The sequence below is a fragment of the Coniosporium apollinis genome, assembly GCF_000281105.1.
Source record: "Coniosporium apollinis CBS 100218 chromosome Unknown supercont1.24, whole genome shotgun sequence".
Taxonomy (NCBI): Eukaryota; Fungi; Ascomycota; class Dothideomycetes; genus Coniosporium; species Coniosporium apollinis.
In genome coordinates, this window is record NW_006913286.1 from 379,636 (window position 1) to 401,555 (window position 21,920).

The window sequence follows — 21,920 nt, forward strand, 5'->3', positions numbered from 1 at the left end:
GTTCTGATGATTTGATGGAGGATGATACCCATGAATGAACGACACTTGGACCGGAAGAGGTGCATAATCGGGTCGGGAGGTAGATCCTGGGTCATGGGTCTCTGGGAGCGAATGCCAGCCTGGATTTGGCGGCAGTGGGCATAGAATGCATACTCTGGGCGGCTTGGAACAATGCGCATACAAGCGGGAGGTGGTCGCGGAACATCTTAGCATTGCTTTGGAGTATATCATGTTATGTTTCCTTTTTCTTTTTTGCGTAGTCTGATGCAGTTTCCGATCCTTTTTGCTCGGTTTCTGTTTTCACCTTATTACGGTGTTCTATTTCCTTCATCACAACGAGATCGTAAACACATCGTAGCTACGCAATCGCAACGTGAAATACCTTACTGCCACCACTCGCCTACAAAACTAATCGTTTCGTGGGCTCAGACAGTTGGACGTGGAGTCGCCTCTGCAATCGCTCAATCTTCCCACAGCCAGCAGATATGAGATCATCAGTCAACCGAATACGAGAGATCATAAACATAACTACATCATCACAGCGCGATTCTCACTTGCCGCTGCATCTCCTCAGACTCACAAGAACCCCGAGTAATAATACCCATTCAACCTTCCCGGCCCACCACAGAACGCCTGGCGATTCCCCGCATTGCCCGCACAAGTTGAAGAGCACTCACTCTTCGGCGCCGGCGCAATCCCCACCATACTATCGCCGCAATAGCACTCGCGTCTGCGCACTCGTATTAGTCCCCTATCTTTCAAGCACCAAAAAAAACCATCAATCTTGACAGTAGACGATAGGAGACTTACCCAAACTCCAGCCCAGCCCACCGACACTTCTTGCCCAAGCAGAACTTGGAGCAGCTCTCTATGGTCATGGTGTCCGAGGCAAAGGAATAGTTCCCGAGGGCGCGGCCGCCCGTCTTTTCTTTGTAGCAGCCCTTGGCGACGAATTTGCCGCTGCTGGCTTGCACGGTCGGGGGCGGGGGCGGGGTGACGCGGGTGTTGTTGTAGACTTCGATCTTGCTGGAGCCGCCGCACTAGAGTTTGACGTGTTAGCGATGCATCGAGGTAGGGAGTCAGAAGGGGGAGAGAAGCGACGGGATGGGAGTGGGAGTAGGGGAGAGATGAAAACTCACGGTTCTGGATAGATCGCCGGCGCATCTGTAGTCGCACCCGGTGGCATTGAAGTTGGGAGTCTTGTTGTCCCTGAAGTAGTTGCCGCAGTAGCACTCCCGGCCGAACTGCGTGGCGGCTGTGGCGGGTCAGTACAAAGCGCTGGAGGGGATGCCAAAGGCGCTCACCTAATACATAACCCTTCCAGGCACAGAAATTCTGGCAGCTCTCGACAGTCATGGTGGTGAGGTTGCTGCCCATGGTTGCATAGAGCGCGCGGGCGGTAGCGTTGTCCTGCGCACAACCCAGATATTCCCATCCTGGATTGCCAGCCTCTTCGCCAACCTGGGGATAAACTGTGGCGATAGGCACGGTGTCCACAGTTGAGGTGACGGATGGCTTTGGCGCGTCTGCGGGGCAGGACATATCGGCTGCGCCTGCGCGCTCTGGGCCGGAAGTGACTCTGTTACTGTACATGTGGTTGTCAGCCTAGATTACGGGAACTGCTCCTTAGACATGACGAACCAGCCAGGAAGCTTGTCCATGACGCCAACAACCTGCTCTCCAATCTGCGGGGCCCGTTCTGGGCACTGCCACTTAAAGTTATCGACGTTGCTCTTCCGCAGGATCGGACACTCTTTGATTGCGCCGGACGAGCCCTCGTTGCTTGCGCAGGTCTTCAAGGCCTCAGCAAGGACTTCCGGATTCCTGAGGAGCGTTAGTGAAATCTGACAAAGGCGCAATACAGGCATAGCTCATACCATCCGTTTTGGAAATCAGCGTGGAATCCGTAGCCGGTCGTATCACCCTGGCTGAAGACGAACGTGCCCCCGGGGACCTGATTGGTGACGTCGTTGACGGAATAGTACAGCTCCATGAACAGATGGACGAATTTGAACGGATGAGTAGGAGGACAAACACCCTCGTCGATGCGACTCATGTACGCGACGTGGCTGTTATCCGCCTTGTATAGATCCACTCCGTTCCAGCAGGACTGAAAGTGGATCTGGGCCCGCAAGCCGTTCTTGCAGTTAGTCTGGAACATGTACGGCTTCTCTGGCAGAAACCCCTCGTGCAGACAAGCAAAGCTGACGCGGTCCGCAATTGGACGATTTGGGTACGTAGCATTGCCCCAAGTCATCGTCGTGTTATCGTATGATCTAGCTCCAGCATCTCCAGCCAGCATCTGGAAGCCCTTGGGATAGGGCGTAAGGTTATTTCTGTTAACTCCTCGTCCAAGGTAGTAAAGGATGGTGCCGCCATTGGGAACATCTACGAAGGAGCCATTCGGGTATCGGTAGTACAGTTGAGGGGACCAATAGGCGGACATGTCATCATGGATCTCGCAGCTCGTGCACTGGGCGTTGAAGAGCTGATCATAAGTCGAATTGATACCAAGATCTAACTAAGTCAGCAGTTGCTCCTTGGGCTTCAAGTAAGTCTCTTACTGTTGGAGCCAACGATGGTGTGCGCATGACCGGAGATTCTGCCGGGAGTGACGATGGGATCGATACGTCCTGTCTGGACTCTACCGCAGCTCATCCGCCAAAACGCATCGGCAACCCCCAGGAGGGCAACTGAGGCCACGGCAACGGGATTGAGGGTGTTGCAGAACTTCATGTCTGCGACAGAGAGCTGATGAACTCTACTCAGCGAGTAGCGATGATCTCTTCTTATCCAAGAACAACGAAGCAAGACGTAGGCAGCCGAAAATCGCCTGTTCAAGCGCCAAAGTCAAAGCGAAAGACGCGCCTGTTAGCTCAACAAGGTGGAACTCAGCCGGCTGAAACGAACTGTCACGCAAGCCTGAGCGAAGGTGGTCGGCTATGGAGCGCATAAGCGTGATGGCTACACTTATTGAAGCCATGGCTTAGAGACACAAAGAAGTGGAGGCCACGCGAGTACTATTAAAACGGTACGTCCACGGAAGCGTGCAGATAAAGAAGATTCCCCGACTCGAGACCAAAGAAGCAACGGGTGAGCAGGACTTGGGAGGAGGTACAGCAGCTGGTTGGCGCTTTTTAGGAGAACAAAGAGAGACCACCGCAAGCAGCTCTGCCGGAGCGTCGTATGAGCAGGCAAGTCGGAAGGCTGACTGGGCGCGCATCCACACCACGTGCTACAATACCGACAACCTACACTTCAGAGGCACGGTCATCCACCAAGATATCTCTATGGCTTGCTATGTGAGACTTCCCCAGCCATGTCCACGTGGAGAGGCTCTATAGGTATGGCGAAAAGACCATGATCACTAGGTAACACTCGAAAAGTGAGAAAAGCCGTTGTGTAGTGCAGCGCTAAGCAGAGAGATGAGGGTTACCAAACTTTACAACCCCTTGTAAAATGTTGCAGGAAGCAGGAAGCTCTGCCGCGGGTATGACTATCGAACAAAGAGCTGTGTCCACATCACGATCTTCGCGTGGGGAGCACAGCCCGGAGCAGAAGAAGATACAGGGCAAGCGTATGATTGCAGGAAACCAGAACGCTGCCGAAGAGGCCAGCGGTTTGCATGACCCTGATGAAGAGCGGGCGATCACGGAGATGCAGAGCTTGAGACAAAGAAACTCCTGAGACGCTCTTGAGCGAGCTATGGCATAGTCTATACCCTTTAGGACAAGCCCTTCCCAACAACCACGATTCAAGTGGTCTGAGCATCTGGGTGTAAGTCCTATGTAACACTGACTGGTGATGGTTGTGATGGACGAGTCGATGCTTGAGGCTCCATTAGGATTCATGAGAGTAGAATCACGTGACGCTGATAGATCGGCCTACCGTTTTTCCGCGCTTTGCCGCACAGCATTTCGACATCATCTCAACGGCGACAGTCAAACAACTCTACAGATACCCTCACAAAGACCTACAGCCTCGGACACGTCAAAATGCCGGTACGTTCGATCCTGTTATCCTGCCGGCCTCACCATCTCGGATACTGGTATGCCGGAAGACGCACCTCAATACTAACTTCACATCCCCCAGAGCCACAAGTCTTTCCGCACGAAGCAAAAGCTCGCCAAGGCGCAGAAGCAGAACAGGCCCATTCCTCAGTGGATTAGGCTGCGAACGGGCAACACCATCCGGTATGCACCCTGGACCTAGAAAAACTAGACAAAGAACAAAGCCCTGCAATGGTGAACAAGGGAAGCTGACAGGCCCGGCGCAGATACAACGCGAAGAGGCGACATTGGCGCAAGACCCGTATCGGCATCTAGATCACTCGCAGACTTTCTTCGACTTCCTTCGGCCTTTTCGACTCTCAGGCGTGCATCAGCGGATGGTTGGGATGTGTGACATGGGGCGGAAATCGAAGCATGGTTGAAGGGCGGTGTTGATGATGTGCAGGATTTGCTTGGGCGCATGGGAGGGATTGTACGCAAAATCAAACGACACGATTTGCCAATCCACGATAGACATCTTCAACCTATGCTTGCGGCTGCAGCCATCCGACACTGAAGGATCGTTAAGAGATACCGAGAAAACACTCCAACTGCCTAAAAGCTACTCCAAAAGCTACTCCAGTCTAATTCAAGCGCTTCATGCCTCATTCATGCTTCATGCTCCCGCAAAACAAACGTATTGCCACTGAGGTTTCCTAAGGATGAATATACACGGATCTGTGAACGAGACCAATCCTGTCGGATGCTTGTTGACTCTTCACCTGTCCTACTCCCTCAATGCTGGAGGTAAGGTTATGCCGCAGAAGGGCTCACCGCGAGCTTCACCAGTGGAAACGCCCAGGCGCCTGCCTTGTACTTCCCTATCCTCAGTCCCTCATGTTACGAAGTGGTCCTGCAGCACGCTCTTCGTAGCAGTCCCATGCCAGAATCCGTCTAAATCAGATTCGATAAAGGATAGCACTCGATACCCATCAGCACACCTCGAACCTTGACCCTGTTAGCCCGACAGCAGGGCATTAGGCTGCATGAAATACTTCGGCCGTCCTGCCGTATCAACATGCAACAGCCCCTCTTCCGCCCTCCCCATCATGTCAAAGATAGCCACCCTGCCCTCGTGAATCCTCATCACGCAGCTCGTGCCCGCGTATCCAATGATCCCCTCCACGCCCGTCCTGTTGGCAAGTATCACATAGAACGGGTCTCTGCGGTTGCTGCGGATAAGCGGATCCAGGCGCGTGAGCCAATAGTTCAACGTCGCGCCATCCGGCTCGCGAGGTTGTTCGCGCAGTTCCTCTAGCTGCAGCGCGGAGAGCCATGCCATGGATAAGCAGACATACTTGGACCCGTGGAGCAAGGCGGCGTTGGCGAACTCCTTCAGCTCGAACGGCGCCAGGAACTTGTAGTTGTTCAGGTCCATGCAGATGCCCATGCTGACTGTTCCCAGATGCCCGAGGAGGCTGTGGTGGAAAGGGTCAGCGTAGCTGCCTGGTGAGTTGACTCGCTCGTGCCCTTCTTTCGCCCACGTCTCGTCGTGGTAGTACAGGAAGCTTTTGCGGTAGTTGCTGTGGATCGTCCCGTCGTGGAGCACTGTTACTAGGGAGTTGTAATTCCGTGGTGGAGAGACGGTTTGGTCGATCTCCGGGTAGCCGACGGTGACGACGCAGTTCAGGTGGCGGGCGGTATTTTGGGCCCATTGAGTTGTTGGGCCGGTGTTGGCGGGTTCGAGCACGGGTGTGATTGCTTCGACGGATTGGAAATTGTAGCCTGGATTGAGGTCAGTCGGGCCGTCACGTCACGCGGAAAGTTTGGGGTGCACATTAGGCTTGCGATAGAATGACGTGCCAGTAATAAGATTATTGCGGAGCCTTACCTGTAAATGCCATCTCAGGAAGGACGAGCCAGTCCAACTGCCTCATGAACTGCGCCTCGGACAGAAGTTGGTTTGCTTTCTGCATACTAGCCTCCACATTTTTATAGAACGGACAGAATTGGAGGATTGCGATGCTCATCTTGCCGATTTGGAACGTTTTTGCGTCGAGAGACGATATGGGAGTAGTTGAGGATCGAGTATGAAAGACTCAAAAGAGGGAAAGAGGCTCCTGAAGCAGCAACAACGACTGAACTTAAAACCACCCACAGCCCCTCCCCAAAACCGGAGTGTACAACTCCCCGAGTTGGTGGACTTTGAGCAGAAGTTTTCTGACAGCTTGTTTCTTGGGTTACTCAGAACATTCGAACGAGCAATGAAAAGTGCTACAGAAGGCGAGTGTTCAAGCTCAAGCTCCTGACCCTCAGGACTCGTTTGGGAACACTACCGGGCATGAAGATATACGTCTACCTAGGCATACATTTGCCCACCTGGAGACGTCTCTCAGAGATCAATCCAGATTGTGGCGGCGCTGCAGCTGTGGCTGAAGACTGAGGCTTGACCCCTGTCGGAAACGATGACGGTCTCGATTGAGCTTCAAGCTGCCATCGACGCTCACAACCGCAGCAAATCCATCCTTCAGCGGGGAGCATCTGGACTATCATGGCGAACATCCCGTGACGATATCCGAAAAATCTCCCCATGGCAGGTCGGCGGCTTCTCGACGCCGCAAAACTGTTCAATGCCTCTCGCTCCGTCGCCAAGCAGCATATTGCTCTCCGGTCACAGCAACTAGATGTCTACAGCAAGACCTCTACGCTCGCAAAGGCCGTGAAGAATCAGACCGACCGCGTCACGCTTACTGCTCAGGCAGCGATAGCGCTCTCCCAGCGCTTCAACGAACCTCCACCGTCTTATACCAACTTCGCTGCACAGAAAGAGCAACACACGCAGCCTCAGGATGGAGCTGTCCCTCGGAGTGACTCGGTGACAGGAAAGTCAGGAGCCGAAGTCCCAAAAGAAGGCCTACAGCAGGACCACCACTATGATCGCTCACCCGACACCAATCCCGCTCAGCCTCCACCGGAGGAAGAGCTTGGTGTCAAGCAGGAAAAGCCAGCCAGAAGTCCGTTACCAGATGGCACAATCCCTCCCCCAGATTCTGAGCTCCACAGTGCACCTAGTGGGAAGGATACCTACGGCAAAAGACCACAAACTGAACCACTGCGGGAGCCATTGTCTGAGCAACAGCAGGGTGACAGGGAGGGTCTTCGGCCCGTGGAATCCGGAGCTTCAACAATCCCTACTCCAGCAGGAACCAAGTATCAACATTCAGCAGATGAGACAAGAAGGCTTCAGCGCCAAGCAGAGTTCCATATACCGTCGCAGACCGCTCAGCCGCGAGCGCATGCCACTCCTACCGACAACACCGGGCTTTACGCAGGTCATGATAAGGACGTGTATTACGAGCCATCCGCCGATACTCAAGAGCATTACTCGTCGCTACCTAGGGCCAAGATACCGAAGCATACTGAGAACATACAAAGCAGCGATGAGCATGTGCAAGACAATCAGATCAACCCAGATGTATACTACTCCCCGAAGGGACGGCGGCAGAAACAACAGACTCTAGAGCAAGACCACGACGATGTGCCGGAGGAAGTCAACGTTAACGTCTTCCGGTCCTCAAAGGTATCGAAGATGCTGGGTGGGAAATACTACAGGGGCGCGAAGGATCGGGATCAAAGAGTTAGAAACACGCAATGGCCTCCAGTCGACCGAACCGTACCTTCCGCAGAGCAGGGGCAAGACACCTTCAGTGTCCGGGAGTCGGGGTCAACTTCTTCAGCCAAGCTGGAGCAAAACGCACAACAAACCTCCACCATCACCCCTTCGCAGTCTGACGAAGATGTCCACTCCCTAGCAGCAGACATAGCAAATGATACCACAGCTGCTCCAGCAGCAGCTCCTGAGGTGAGATTCCATCAATACTGCACCGACAAGTCACGCTTGCTGATATACTGACAGCGCTCCAACAGCTACCAGCAGACGTGGCAACTGCACCTGAGAAGGCTCCATATCAGATGCGTGAATCACGCGTCCCTTCCTCCAGGTTTGGTCGACTTTGGCAGTATGCTGGATTGGGTACTAGCATGGCCTTCGGCGCTGTCGGCGAGGGCCTACGACGCGTCACTGGCGGCGGTATGCCTGGAGGCTCATTGATGCTTAGTGCTGGCAACATGGAAAGGCTGGTTGCGAAGCTGTCCCGCATGCGAGGAGCGGCATTAAAACTGGGCCAGATGATCAGCTTCCAAGGTAAGGACACGCACCGGCACGTATCGTAGCAAGGCTGATTGAAGCAGACATCAAGATGCTTCCGAAGCCGATTCATGATGTTCTCCAAAGGGTGCAGGACAGTGCTGATTACATGCCCGCGTCTCAGCGAAACAAAGTTCTGGCCAGCAACCTCGGCTCGGAGTGGCGGGAACTGTTTAGCTCCTTCGACGAGGTTCCGATGGCGGCAGCCTCTATCGGGCAGGTACACAAAGCTATACTCAAGTCTACTGGGCAGGAGGTCGCTGTCAAGGTCCAGTACCCAGGCGTTGCCAATTCAATCGACTCCGACCTCAGCAACCTGTCAATCCTACTCACAGCATCTCGACTCCTACCAAAAGGACTCTACCTCGACAAAACCATCGCAAACGCCCGCACCGAGCTCGCCTGGGAATGCGACTACATCCGCGAAGCCGAATGCCAAATGCGCTTCCGAGAACTAATATCCGACGAACCCGAGACCTTCGTCGTTCCCGCCGTGATATCCGATGCCTCCGGCCGCGAAGTCCTTACCGCCGAGCTCATGACCGGCACCGGCGTCGCCAAACTCCCCTCCCTCGCCCAGGACAGGCGCGACTGGATCGGCACGCAGATCCTGCGCCTCTGCCTGCGCGAAATTACCGAGTTCAAGTTCATGCAGACAGATCCGAACTGGACGAACTTTTTGTATAACCAGGATACCCATAAGCTTGAGCTTCTTGACTTTGGCGCTAGTAGAGACTACCCGGACCATTTCATTGATCCATACGTGCGCGTCTTGATCGCTGCCTCTAAAGATGATAAGGAGAGCATTCGCGATCTCTCCATCCAGCTGGGGTACCTGACGGGCCACGAGAGCCAGAAGATGCTAGACGCGCACATTGCGTCTGTTTTGACGCTCGGTGAGCCGTTTGGCGCCACGGCGCCTGAGACGTACGATTTCAGGGACCAGACGATTACAGATCGGGTGCGGGAGTTGATCCCGACGATGGTGAGGGAGAGGCTGGCGCCGCCGCCGGAGGAGACGTATAGTCTGCATCGGAAACTGAGTGGGGCGTTCTTATTGTGTGCGAGGCTGGGGGCGAGGGTCAGATGTAGGGAGTTGTTCGAGAATGCGGTTAGGACGTGGGAGAGAAGGGCTTGAAGGGGCTTTTGTTCAGTGAATAGAAAAGGCAGGTGATCATCTACATATTGCTGATTATCGATACTACTGTACCGTCTCGATCGGCTCGCAGATGTCGTTCTTCTAAACCTCTCAGGTCACGTGTTCGGAGTCCCTCTTATTACACCCAGATGAGGTCATGTGTGACTGAAGCTCCGTAAGCCAAACCTCGCAGTCGCACTGAAGCTACAAAGTCCGAACCTCAGAACACCTACTGTTGCGTCCAGCTTATCGGTCGTCACTGCAAGTTAATCAACCACCTACATCCGCAAGGCCGCTAGAAATCCACCTCAAGCCAACACCAAACATACGACCACGGCAATGTCCACTTTCATATGCTCCGCAACCTCCACAACCACAACCTACACCTCCGACCGGCGCGGCAGCGCCTCCGCCCCCAAAACCACCAGCAGCACATACCGCCAGACCGTCCATCACGACCCGGGAGGCACGACCATAGAGACGATCTCGCAGAAAGGCGATGAGCCCGCGAGACAGAATATGAAGCACTTGGATACGCAGGGGCGGGCGGTGCTGGTGGCTGCAAGTGGGAACTCAATAATTGCGGGACACGAGGGAAGTGGTGCCGGTGGAGAGAAGCCAGGAACTAAAAATACCGGTGCGACGACAAGGAAACGGTGGGGAAGTGGAGCTAGTGGTGGAGGAGAGGAGCCCAGAATCGAGAACGTGGTGTGGAGGACGTACGAGGAGGTGGTGGATAGGGAGCGTGCGAGGAGGGTGGGCGAAGGGGACGGGAGAGGAAGGTTTGAGCTGAGATGGATTGACTGTGCTCTGCGGAATTGTTGATGCTGTGTGGATGGACGGGCAGGAGGGGTGCTTGATGGAAGCGGTTTTGGCAGTTGGCGGAATGACACCGTCTGGACAAATTCGGTCCATAGTTTGGTTTGTGGGTTGAAGAAAAGGGTTTGGTGGGGTATGCTGCGAGGGTTCGACGTTGCAGGAGTCGTTCCTCGGCGGAAGACGGCGAGAGCGGATTAGCACTGCTGCCTCGAAACGATCTGGTGTTTAATTCCATCTTTAGCAAGGTGTTCGTCCGATGCGAACCCTAATCAGCCAAGCAACAAACCTCCTGAGCCGTCTCATGCGGCTTCAATTCCACACACCGACAGTCATGTCTAGGGAGTTCCTACAAACCCAAGTCATACAGCATCACACCGCCCGTCCTGAAGTTATACACGAAGGCCATGCGGCTCTCGTTGATCGCCCCCTCTTTCTCTCGCCAGTCACTCGCATATCGAATCAGCATGTTGTGTACGTCTTGCAAATACTGCCTCTCAGCAAGTGGCACCCGTTGAATGACGGCGCGCCAGCTGTCAGGATCAGACAGCCGCGTTTCGCGGATCATGTCCATGATGTCGTCGCGAGTTTCGATGGCAGCTATCGGAGAGGACTGATAGGAGTTGAGAAGTTCGCGGGCGCGGGATTGAGCTGTGCAGATGTCAGTGAATGTGTTGGGAGCCGATGGTTGGAAGCGAGAAGATAGTGGCAGAAGCCGGGAACTGGAATTGTATAACACGTTGCGCGATGCCGAACGCAAACAAGAAACCACACGATGCGGCGAGGCCCGGTATGTTTGTGATCCATTTGGATGCTTCCTGTCACGAAAGAGACTAGTGGCGGCTTGATAGATGCGAAAGTCAGCTGCTTACCGGCTTCAACAACGTTCCACTTATTACTCTTCTTGCTTCTGTGCTGTGCCATAAGCACTTGCACGTTGCTCTTACGCTCAGCTTGCGCAGATTCCGGCTGACTCGGCTGACGCAGCAGGCGCGCTCGCTCGTTTGTGCCTTCTCGATGATCTCGATCACGGATCTCTTGACGGAGGTAAGATATCAACTCGGAACTGCGCACATCGGTGTCGACTTTGCGGTCCATGCTCTTCACCTTGAGGTCTGCTTTGCCAAACACATCAACATCTTGCTTGATGATGATAATCCAGCTGTGCTTGTCGTCGCGATATCTGGCCAGGAGCTCTTCTGGCGAGCGTGCGTCGGCAGCTAGCTCGGCACTGAGGTCGTGGGCCCAGAGGTCGGCTACCATTTTGACACCGGTTGTGCGTAACACATCTGCATCGAAGGAGGCTACTAGACAGTCACATCGTCGTGTGGCCCATTGCTCGGAGGAAGCCTGCTCAAAGGGTCAGCTTCAAAGCCATAACGCTCCCAAAGAGTCGAAGAGTGCTAGAAATGACAGAAACGGTGAGCTAGAGTGGCTGAGAAAGGGGGGAACAAGGGTGAGGAACACCAAGCGTGAGCAATGTGCGCTCAAGAGGGTCCTTAGGAGTCACAGATCTTCTCATGGGAAGCCAACAACGTTCACCGGATTTCCCGCTGTGCGGCAACACCAGGAACCGTTTACGAAGGGCTTTTGTAGATCTTACCCTTGGCTGAGATTCTTCCACCGACTTCTTCAAGAAGTTGGACTTTCCGGAGTTCTTGTAATACCTCGCCGTCGATGAAGCGATCCGCTCCCAACTCAAGTTCATGCCCACGGCACGACAGCCAGTGGAGTTTCCTTGTACCTTGGGCCTGTGCTCCGCTATCAGTCGATCATAGCGGCCTCCAGCGGCAAGGACATCGCGGCGCTTGGTATCGTAAAGGCACTGAAACATAATACCGCCGGCGTAGAATTTCTCGTTAAAGCTGCTAAGAGCGCTGATGAACACCTTGCGGTGCACGTTGAGGGTCTTCATGTAGCCAAGCACAGTACGCATGTGCGCAAAGATTGCATGGGTCTTGTCCAAATACTCTGTACCTTCGAACAAAGATCGGAGCTTGCCAAACGCTACTTCGGGAATGTCGCGCCAGTCGAACTTCGCCAGGTCATCAAGCGAGGTGGACGTAACGCCGATAGTGGGGGATCGTAGCTCGCTCCGAATCTTCTGCCAAGTCCACTGGTGAATGTTCAGCCTGCTTAGAGTTTCCTTGACTGCTGGTCGAAGCGGTATGTTGATGCGGCAGAAGTCCATAACGAGGTCGAGCAAATCCGAGTGGTTCAGGTGGAAGCACATTTGCGCCGTGGACAAAGATGGAAACTCTTCAATGACTTCATCTAACACCTTGATGACCTCTGCTTCTTTCAGCGCTAAATCAAGCGTGTCTGTTTGGCAGACATCGTAGTCGACTTCTCCAAGTGCTCGGGGTGGGCCGCCTGTATGTGAGACACGGTAAACATTGCCAAAAGCAAAGGTCCGATCCGCCGTGGGGGGCTGTCGAGCAAGGGTTCTTGCGTAAGGTAATGTCAGGTCGACCGGTAACTGCACAAGAGTACCTGAGGCGTCCAGAAGCTGATATACGCCCGTTCCAGTAGGATAGTGGGCTGAGCGGGGGAAGACGATCGGCCTTTGTACCTCCACAGCACCATGGCGGCGGAATACAGATTTCAATTGTCCCCTGACAGAGCTCTGCAAGAGAAGTTCACCTGCATTGGGTCCATTGGCTCCGTTCGAGGATCCCAAGTCCCACGCAAAGTCCTTCACCTGCATGTCCGACGTCTGAGAGAACAAAGCCGACATCATCTTATGGTAGTAGGGCGAGTTGGTATCCGATAGGCCTCGAAGTGCTTGGCGGATCGTTTCGTCTTCGATCTGTAGGGGCAGCTTACCGCTGCGAAGAAGCTCTGCACTACCTGGTCGTTCGCTTGGGCGGTGGCTGATTAGAGAATAAATGATGCTGCCTTGCGTCGCCTTCTCGGAGCTTTGGAAAACTTCAGGAAGCACATGCTGTTTCTTCCTAAGCTGCATTATGACCTGGTCCCTCTCCATAGCTGTGCGTAGTGGGTAACACATCTCGAAGAAGATGATGCCGAGAGAATACATATCAACTTTATCATTGTAGGTGCCACCAACGTGAGATCTGAGCTCAGGTGCGACATATAACGCGGTCCCGATGCTGCGAGTCATATCTCCATCGGGGACAGCGTTTGAGTCTGCCTTGTCAGCAAGCTGATATTGGCCGCTCGTAGCCAAGCCGAAGTCGCCGATCCTTGGAGTGTTTGTCACATCGATGAAGATGTTATCAGGTTTTAAGTCGCGGTGGATTATCCCATGGCTATGGATGTGTGTGAGTCCCTCTAGGACTTGGCGAAACAAGCGCCACACTTCATTCGGGTTGTCGTGGAGACCCTTCCGGATAAGGTCTCGTAGGGTGTGTCTCTCACAGTACTCCATCTGTATGTAGAGTGTGGACGCGACGGGCTTTGTAGCACGCGGAGCGGATACAGTCCTCCTCAATGCAGGGGACGCATCTTTCTCTTGGGCGGCTTCGTTCTTGATTCTCTTATCGGCGTCCGCCCTGTCTGGACCGTCTTCGTCGGAGTCGATAGAGCTTGTTTCGTCTTCAGAATCTTCACCAAACTCGATCTTCGGGAAGCCACTGGAGCTAATGAAATCTAGGCCTCGAGTGCTTGGGCGAAAGTCGATACCGGGACCGTCAGTACTAAAATCCGGGCTTTCTTCAGTTTCGACGGAGGTTGACTCTTCCTCGGTCTCCGAAATGTCAACAGGGTCATCCTCTGGCCAGGCAGTGTAGTAACGCACAACGTACGGGTGATTGAGGCCGGAAAGGTGCCTGACCTCTAACAGAACTTTCGTCAAAGCCGAAGCCGAACTTAGCTTGATCTTCTTGATGGCATAGATGCGCCCGTCTAGCTTATTGCGAGCCTTGACAACCTCGCCATAACCGCCTTTGCCCAAGCGGCCAACTTCAGCCCATTCGCCAGCATATCTTGAGAATGGACCTCCCGCATTAGAAGAGGGTCGCCTCAACCGTCTTTCAGGAGGCCCGGACAGAGTGTCTGAAGAGGAGAGCCTTGGAGGTGCGGGATGGAATAAAACAGGGGCTTCGCTACGGAAGAACTCGCAAGGTGTAAGATCGAAAGCTGAAGGTCTTTTCTTCGGATCAAGGTTGAAGCACTTGTAAATAAGTTCTTCAAGTGGGGCTGAAAGATCAAGCGACTCCGTAAGTGCGGCAGGTGAGCTGTACTTTTTTGGAGTATCGAGACCGAGAAGCATTTGGAGGAATGTAACGCCAAAGTCCCATATATCCGTCTTACGGGAAGGACGCGGGTTTCCAGAAAACTCTGGCGCTATCCAATAAGCGGATCTCGCAGGCGAAGATTTGCTACCCGTCGTCCGGGCCAAGTCTTTAAGCTCGTGCAGGTGATCCTGAAAAGCCGCGTCGGCAAGCTTAACCGTCATGCCACCGGACGAAGAGGCTTTCAATAGTATGTTGTATGGGTGAACTCTCCTATGCACAATTCCATTGCGGTGGTAGAATTCGAGTGCATCAAGCAGTTCCACAGCCCACACACGTACCTTGTTTGCAGGCAGGCTGTCAGCAATAGTAAGCATTGCACCGATAGAGCCCTCGGTCGCAAGCTCGGTCAATATGCTTATTTGCCAAATGGACCGATCAGGCGTATCTTCTCCCTCGGAAATGTGTTCCGGGTTGTTGTCGAGCTTTTCTATCCGAAAATCAAGCACGTCCAGTGTGTTCTGTTGACGCAAGGATCTCAGGCGCTCTAGTTCGTCTTCAAAATCAAGGATAGTCTTCTTTAGTTGAGCGTCTTTTGATAGCGGTACATTAAGGCGTGTTCGTTTCATAGCCAAGGGCCCAATGGGCCTGCCACGCGTGAGCACTGGTGACACTGCGAGAACTTCTGTGACAGACCCCTCACGAATCGGGGTGAGCCCGGTGACTGCGTTGAATGAGATCTATAGAACAGATTAGCGCCTCCATTCGTTATGATAAACGCCGTCCAACCATTGCGACCGCCCGGTAGTGGATCAAGGGCCACCCGAAAAGTCCGTTGCTGCATTTATGCTCCAGCTTGTTCGATACAAGATTCACGACCGAACTGGACTCATGACCTTGTCTATCGTAGGGCAGCTAGATAGGTCCGCATGATAGAAAGTAGAAGAGGTTACAGCAGTTTAACTCCCTGATGCACCGATCACCTAAGGTGTCCTCAATCTGCGGGCTACGTGCTTGAGCTGTCCACCTCCAGGGCCACGAGGAGCTTTCCATGTGGCAACGGACTTTTCGGCTGGCCCTTGGATACTGCATAGAGAATCACTCACATCTCCGACGGTGATGGCCCGGTCAAAGGCGAAGTACGATCCGTCTTGCTTATCTTGGCGGGTAGGTTGCGACGATGCAGGCCTCAGCCTCTGCTTCTTTTCTTTGCGTCGGTTCATTTCTTCATCGACCATTTGCAGCAGGGCACGCTGCTCTTCCGCCTGCTCTTCTAGTCTCTTGCGGGCGAGTTCCTCCTCCTCCCTCTTGGTCACTTCCGCGGCAGCCGCCTCATCTATCATGCGTTGCTCCGCGAAACTTGGCAAAGCTGCATCATGCTCGCGAGACTGCACCGCGTCTTCGAGAACATCCTGAATCGAAGATGCAATTTCATAGATCACCACCTCGCCTAAGTGCGCTTTTGGCTTGGTACGAATCAAGTCTCCAATCTTCTTCCGAGCTCTTTCTTGTAAGACGTCCGCGTATTCGACGGACAAGAGCGGAGGTGTCTTTGGATAAGTTGCTGTAAAGCGGACAGATAACGAAACCCAAGTCTCGTTGTCTGTAGATGCCCTCAGCTTGAGCGTGAAAGCGCGATCTGACGTCTTGCTCCAGGCACCCTTGATTGCTACTTCCTGGTAATCCTCCATATAAATGGACCGGAGAACTTCAATCTCATCTTCCTGCGCCTGCGCGTAGGCGGTGGTAGGTGCCATATCGGGATGTGTCAGGAGCGATCAACCGGCCTACGGTTGCGGCAGAACCAGAGATCAGAGACCAGCAGCCGAAGCTGCTGCTCTTTACGCAGTGAAAATCATGGTCTAAGTTGTAGTGGATATTTGGGGGAAGTGCCATCAACGCGGTCACCAACGCGACTCTTCACTCCCACACGGATCACAGAAATCGCCGGACTCCGAAATCACCAAAGTTTATCAACTTCACCACGTTTTTAAAGATCTTTACCCTGACCGTTCCACTCGAACCATGGCTTAAACTCGCTTATGAGGCAGTGTATGCTGCCTTACGCCTAGGCCTCTCACTTAGCTCTAACATCACGTTGGACGATGAAGCCTTCATTCAATTTTCAGCACAGGGCCCTATAGCATGATATGCCTTCGTGTCAAATGCAGCTCTGGTGTCTACCATGACACCACTACGAGAAACCGCTTCTATTCGTGACCCTCGTATGCTGACTGAAGATTTACTTGCTGTATCAGTATGCCTATCCTCGAGGTTTATGACCAGTCATGTGACATCGCAACGCGATCCTTGGCAATTCCATCGTCGCGACTGCTTAATGAGCACCTCTTAGCCTCATTCCCGGCGATGCTTCTTCGTCCGTTCCTGCTCTTCGTTCTCTCATATTAATAGTGTTACGCTACCGTTTGGCTTCTCTCGTGCATTGCAGACCGTCCCTGCGTTGTCCACCTTTCCCCTCCAACTGTCAACAACCCAAAACAACGCGACCCGGACATGAACACGCCCACCTGGCCGCACACACAACAATCACTACGCGCCGCCTGATCTTCATAGTTGATCGGTGCACATTCTCCTCAAGCATTGTTTCAGTATTCTTCCTCGCGACAGCGGGGCGTTTGTAGACGGTGGCAGGATGCTTTCATGGATCACCGGAGCTCGCATTACGAACGTCGCGGAGGATCTAGGTATGCGAGGTCCGTTAAAGTATCCAGCTCTCTGTTCTGACACTACTGTAGATGCCATCGAGCCGTCCTACATCGAGCCACCAGAAACGCCAGCACCAGTATTCGCAGTCCGCGCCTTTAAGCATGCGATATTCGGCACACCACATCCAGACGAAGGCGGCCACAGAAAAACACTTGTTCGTAGAAATGAAGTGCAAGAAGAGAGGAAGACCACGCAAACTGTAGCGGAGGACAGACGGCCATTGTTACGCCAGAACTCGGAAGAGTCGGATCAGGCAAAGCCGAACGGAATCCTCATGACGCCCGGAACCGCTGCCACACGCCGAAAAACCGTATCATTCGGCGCGCACGTCGTCGACAACGAAGGCAAGAAGTCTACAGTACCCGGTAGGAGTGGTCTACCGAATAACTGCCCCGGTAAATTCCCGAGCCCTTGGACTCCAAAAGCAGGCGATGCAACAGCAGAACCAGTGAGGACAAAACTGACAGCCGCTCTGTTTGAGGCGCGAGACTCTTCGTCGAAGCCGAAAGCCAAAGCCAGAGCCAAGGACGATGCAGATATCACCTTGGACGTGACGGAGCCCCGGTCGGAGTCAGGCCGATACTGGAAGGAGAAATACGAGTCGTATTCGGAGAAGAGTGAAAAGGACGTCAAGAAGCTGATCACGAAGCAGCAGCTTGCGAAGAACTACGCGAAGAAGAAGGACGAGGAGACCATGGAGCTTGCCACGCGGCTAGAAGATGAGCGGAAGAGGCACAAAAAGCGGGAGAAGGGTCTGGAGGCGCAGATGAAGGATTACCAGGAGCGGCTCAGACAGTCGATGGCCGAGAACTTGCGGTCGAGCACTGAGATCGCGGCGCTGAAGCAGCAGGTGGCTTCGCTCGAAGCGAACTTGGCAAAGCTCGAAGCGCTCGCGAAAGAGACCGCTATCCCAGAGCTAGACAAAAGCTCAGGGATCAAGACAGTAGCCACTCCTTCACCAACGAAGCCCAAGAACCTGGACTCCCGAAGGCGGCGTTCAACAACAACGCTTGAAGGCTCATCACCGAGCCCTTCCAAGCCCGCCTCCACACGCGCTCGCCCTACCCGCCGAAACACATCGCCCGACCCATCCCTCCTCCTCGCCAGCCAAGGCCTAAAGGCGCTCGCAGAAGTCACGCGATCCCCTCTGCGCCCTCGCACAGCGAATCAACCAGAAGTGGCCACCTCTCCTCTTCGCATCAGAAACATGAACATCAACCAGGAGAACCTTTCGCCTAAGAAACCGAGCAGTCCACTCAAGCACGACGCCTCTAGTCCCTTCCGCTCCCGTGTCGACTTCGACGAGGTAGTCTCGGATCTCTGGGCTCAGGCGAACGACTCCAGCATCGGGGCGTTCGACCGGCTGGCCATGCCTGTAGGCATAGGCGGCGGCGGCGGCGGCAGCGGCGGTGGCGGTGGTGCTGGACGTCCTAGCCCTCGGAAAGCCCCAGTCAGGAAGCGAAACGCGCCCGTAGGAAACAGCGATGCCTTGTTGCAACCCGCGCACTACAACGATGTGGCAGCCGCCGCCACCGTATCGGAGGATGTAGTCACCATTACCCAGCACGCAGCCGCCCCGTCGGCAGCGGCAAGAAAGCCGCAAGAAGCACCTGCCCCTCCGTTCCTAACCCAGCACCAGCCTATCGACCGTCCCGCGCAGCCGCGAGAAAAGGATATTGCTTCAGCTGCGGTAGAAGCAGTGAGGCCCCAACGCGCCAATACCTCGGCGCTGCTCGACAGGACCCCTGACGACGGAGATGATCCGCTGGCGCAGGCTAGAAAGCGGGTCGCGGAGCGGAGGAGGCTGAAACGCGAGGGAGCGGTGGCTTGACTACTTTGCCCGCCTTCCGTCCTTAAGAATTACAGGCAGGTTTGGCGTTCACAGGTTGGGACCTAGAGAGGTTCGGTTTGGAAGGCGATGGGTATTTCTTGTCACTCGCTGGTCGGCGTTCTAGAGGAAGGATTATCAAATGGGACATGAGTATTGTGCGTCGATCGTTTTGGGGTGGTGTGTTTGAGGGAGGAATTTTGGTATGGCCGCTATCGTCTTCGCAGGTCAGGCGAGGGGGCGTTACATTGCTTGAGGGACTACCAGTGTGACGTGGCGTAGAACCGGTCTACTTCTCAAATCACGACTGAAGAGTCTATACTGCTCATTCCAGTCATGCTTGGGGGGTAGGTGACTCGCACGCAACTGTCTTTCTTTTCTGCCTTTGAACAAGAAAGCCCTCACGACGGGGCACCGGCACACACGCCAATAGTGAGCATTGCAGAGTGTAACGAATTCGACAGTTCAAAAGACGACAGCCCTGGTATCATTTCTATAGACTTGGCCGAGGGCCGCGACAGGTCCGTTCCCTCGGCCAGCACGTAGAGAGGAGAATTCAAACGCGGACCGAACCTTCCGCCTGTAACGCGCTAAATGCTGCCGCTGCTCCGTCATGGGCAGCCATCCCATCGCCGTATGCACAAACGCCCCGTCTCTCCACCCGGCAGATGCATCCCCTCGCCCCTTCAGGCTACCGCAGGTCTCGACATCAGCATAGCTAGATAGGAGAGACGCTGTGCTCATGGTCCTGGATCGCGTCGTCGTGATGTTGTTCTCAGTAACGTTGACGTGTCGGCCTCAGGCGCAGCTGCGGAGCGGGAGACCTTCGTGTCGGGTTGTATCTCGCCTGGATCCATCCATGGCAGGGACTTTCTCAGTCGCCCACCTCGTTCGTCGGTCTATACATTATCGTCGTGAGGAACTGCATCAATGGTCAGCTCAATAATTCTCCCTCCAAGCACACCTCGCTCCAACCTGAAAACACCCCGGAGAGAAAAGGCACACACCTTCCGCTTGTACCGTGTCGTCGCACTCGTCGCCAATACATTGCTCTTGATACTACTCGTCGCCAAATGATTCAGCACCGTGTGGTTCGGCATCACCAACACGCTGTTGTCATCCTTCATCGGCGTATTCCCATTCAGGATGCTCTTGTTCAGGAACATCGGCAGACTCGGCGGCGTCGGCAGGCTGGCCAGAACGGCGCTTGCCCGCTGGAACCGGTGGCTGTCCTCCGGCGCATCCAAGTCCAGCAGGAAGGCCGGCATCGTCTGCGTGTAGCGCTTCGGGTTCGTGGGCTCGAGAGGCGCGCCGCCCGAGGCTGCGGAGGCCGAGGAGCGGATGGGGGTTGGTGGCGCGGTGGGCTCCGTGGGGCGGATCTCGGGGGTTGGGGGGAGGACTTGGGGTGGGAAGACGCCGGGGGGTACGACGGTGGATGAGGATCGGGCTTCTGCCTCGGACGACTCGTGGCGGCTGGGGATGGGGACGGGCTCGGAGGGCTTGGCGGCTGGAGGCTCGGGCGCAACTTCGAGGTAGTTCATCAGGACGTTGGTGTAGTCGACCGTTGTGGGGAGCTCGTTGGAGAGCATCATCTCGCCGTCGACGAGGAACTTGAGGTGGTGTGTTCCGGGCTGGAGGTTGAGGGTTGTGGAGAGGGCATCTTTGTGCTTGCTGGGGCCGCTGTGGGGGTGTTAGCATTGTGCAGGTGACTCGAGAGATGCTGACTGGGAAGCTGTTCGGTTGACGCCAAATATTTCTCGTAAGACAGAAAGCACGCGTGGACTTGACGTGTGTCTTACGACGCGGCAGCTGGACAATCCATCCGGATGTCTGCACACCTTACGCAGGAGAGACCCATAATGACGCCCAAGCTGAAGCCACAAGCGCTCTTTCAAAGACGAAAAAAAATTCTGGAAAAGTAGACTCCACTTACTCCTTGAGCAACTTGTACTTCCTCTCCCAGTTCACAAACGTCCCCGTGACATACACCGTCTTCCCCGGCCCCCTCCACTCCACTACCGTCGGCACGGCCGGGCCCACTCCTCCATGGGGATAGATCTCATCCCCAACATCCTCGTCTTCGTCCACAGTCGTGCTACTCAGCACGCTCGTCCGCCGCGGCAGCGCTCCATTCACCTCGAGCGGGTCAATCGCCGAAGTGATATCGGCCGGGCTAATGATGGGCGAGCCAGGCGTATGCGACTCCTCGTCGATGGGCAGGGGCAGCCGCGGCGGGCGCGAGAACTGGGATGGCGGGAGGTGGTACTGCTCCTGCACGCCTGGGGCGCTGGGGTCGATGGGACTGACGTCCTTCTCGCGAGAGAGGTCTGCTGCCGCAGGCCCGCCAGACACGTCGGCGGGAAGCGTGACGGGCGAGGGTGGCGTCACTTGCTGCGTCGATGGCTGCGGCGTTGGCTCCCGTGAGACTGGTTCCCGTGAGATAAGCTCTCGCTCTCGCTCCCGCTCCTTGTCCGGGTGCTTGCTGGAGCTATTCCCCATCTTCTCGAGCGTCGGGCTCGCCCTCGCGCCGGCGCCTTGCGCGCTCGTCGGTCTCAGTAGCGGGGGAAGCGTGGGTGCGCCAGCAGTCTGGCTGCGGACATGTGCGTGCGAGACGGGCTGGGAGTGCGAATGTTGGTGCGAAGACGTGCGGCGCGGTGGTTGTGGGCGCGGTGCGGCGGAATGTAGGTTCGCGGTTGCGCTAGCCAGGCTAGCCGTCGCTGGAGCCGCGGTTGCTTTGGCTGTCGAGAGCGCCTGCACGCTGTCTCGGCCGCGAGTGTCCCGGCGTGGGATGCCGCTGCTGGTGCTGGTGCTGGAACTGCGGTGGTCGGCGGAAGAGCCGTGGTGGGCGGGTGATTGCGGGGCGCTCGTGCTGTTGGCCCGGGAGGAGGCCTGCTGCTCGCGGGAGGCATTGTTGCCCATGATGGGCAGATTAGGGGGGGCCTGAGAAGGGCCTGAGGAACTTGTCGCTCACGAGGACGTGGGCGGCGGGCGAGGGCGGCAATGGTGGGATTTCAGTGGT

General features: G+C 55.1%; 8 protein-coding genes across 8 annotated transcripts; 4 read left to right on the top strand and 4 right to left on the bottom strand.

Annotated features, from left to right (window-relative positions):
• Positions 1 to 806: 806 nt before the first annotated feature.
• W97_05245 (uncharacterized protein) lies at positions 807 to 2,736 on the bottom strand (the record flags this gene model as incomplete). The annotated part of the gene is made up of 6 exons (XM_007783129.1): positions 807 to 1,040; positions 1,140 to 1,255; positions 1,305 to 1,585; positions 1,642 to 1,824; positions 1,878 to 2,517; positions 2,565 to 2,736. The coding sequence occupies 6 exons, from the start codon at positions 2,734 to 2,736 to the stop codon at positions 807 to 809; spliced, it is 1,626 nt and encodes a 541-aa protein (XP_007781319.1).
• Positions 2,737 to 3,995: 1,259 nt separating this feature from the next.
• W97_05246 (60S ribosomal protein L39) lies at positions 3,996 to 4,325 on the top strand (the record flags this gene model as incomplete). Its single annotated transcript, XM_007783130.1, has 3 exons — positions 3,996 to 4,001; positions 4,093 to 4,193; positions 4,277 to 4,325. The coding sequence occupies 3 exons, from the start codon at positions 3,996 to 3,998 to the stop codon at positions 4,323 to 4,325; spliced, it is 156 nt and encodes a 51-aa protein (XP_007781320.1).
• Positions 4,326 to 5,007: 682 nt separating this feature from the next.
• W97_05247 (uncharacterized protein) lies at positions 5,008 to 6,019 on the bottom strand (the record flags this gene model as incomplete). Its single annotated transcript, XM_007783131.1, has 2 exons — positions 5,008 to 5,774; positions 5,881 to 6,019. The coding sequence occupies 2 exons, from the start codon at positions 6,017 to 6,019 to the stop codon at positions 5,008 to 5,010; spliced, it is 906 nt and encodes a 301-aa protein (XP_007781321.1).
• Positions 6,020 to 6,579: 560 nt separating this feature from the next.
• W97_05248 (uncharacterized protein) lies at positions 6,580 to 9,334 on the top strand (the record flags this gene model as incomplete). The annotated part of the gene is made up of 3 exons (XM_007783132.1): positions 6,580 to 7,851; positions 7,917 to 8,193; positions 8,241 to 9,334. The coding sequence occupies 3 exons, from the start codon at positions 6,580 to 6,582 to the stop codon at positions 9,332 to 9,334; spliced, it is 2,643 nt and encodes an 880-aa protein (XP_007781322.1).
• A 339-nt stretch (positions 9,335 to 9,673) lies between these two features.
• On the top strand, positions 9,674 to 10,159 carry W97_05249 (uncharacterized protein; the record flags this gene model as incomplete). The annotated part of the gene is made up of 1 exon (XM_007783133.1): positions 9,674 to 10,159. One exon carries the CDS (start codon positions 9,674 to 9,676, stop codon positions 10,157 to 10,159), a length of 486 nt encoding a protein of 161 aa, XP_007781323.1.
• Positions 10,160 to 10,499: 340 nt separating this feature from the next.
• On the bottom strand, positions 10,500 to 16,103 carry W97_05250 (PEK/GCN2 protein kinase; the record flags this gene model as incomplete). The annotated part of the gene is made up of 4 exons (XM_007783134.1): positions 10,500 to 10,801; positions 11,023 to 11,503; positions 11,775 to 15,086; positions 15,453 to 16,103. The coding sequence occupies 4 exons, from the start codon at positions 16,101 to 16,103 to the stop codon at positions 10,500 to 10,502; spliced, it is 4,746 nt and encodes a 1,581-aa protein (XP_007781324.1).
• Positions 16,104 to 16,999: 896 nt separating this feature from the next.
• On the top strand, positions 17,000 to 18,904 carry W97_05251 (uncharacterized protein; the record flags this gene model as incomplete). Its single annotated transcript, XM_007783135.1, has 2 exons — positions 17,000 to 17,051; positions 17,103 to 18,904. The coding sequence occupies 2 exons, from the start codon at positions 17,000 to 17,002 to the stop codon at positions 18,902 to 18,904; spliced, it is 1,854 nt and encodes a 617-aa protein (XP_007781325.1).
• An 871-nt stretch (positions 18,905 to 19,775) lies between these two features.
• On the bottom strand, positions 19,776 to 21,820 carry W97_05252 (uncharacterized protein; the record flags this gene model as incomplete). The annotated part of the gene is made up of 3 exons (XM_007783136.1): positions 19,776 to 19,823; positions 19,909 to 20,581; positions 20,835 to 21,820. 3 exons carry the CDS (start codon positions 21,818 to 21,820, stop codon positions 19,776 to 19,778), a joined length of 1,707 nt encoding a protein of 568 aa, XP_007781326.1.
• Positions 21,821 to 21,920: the final 100 nt, after the last annotated feature.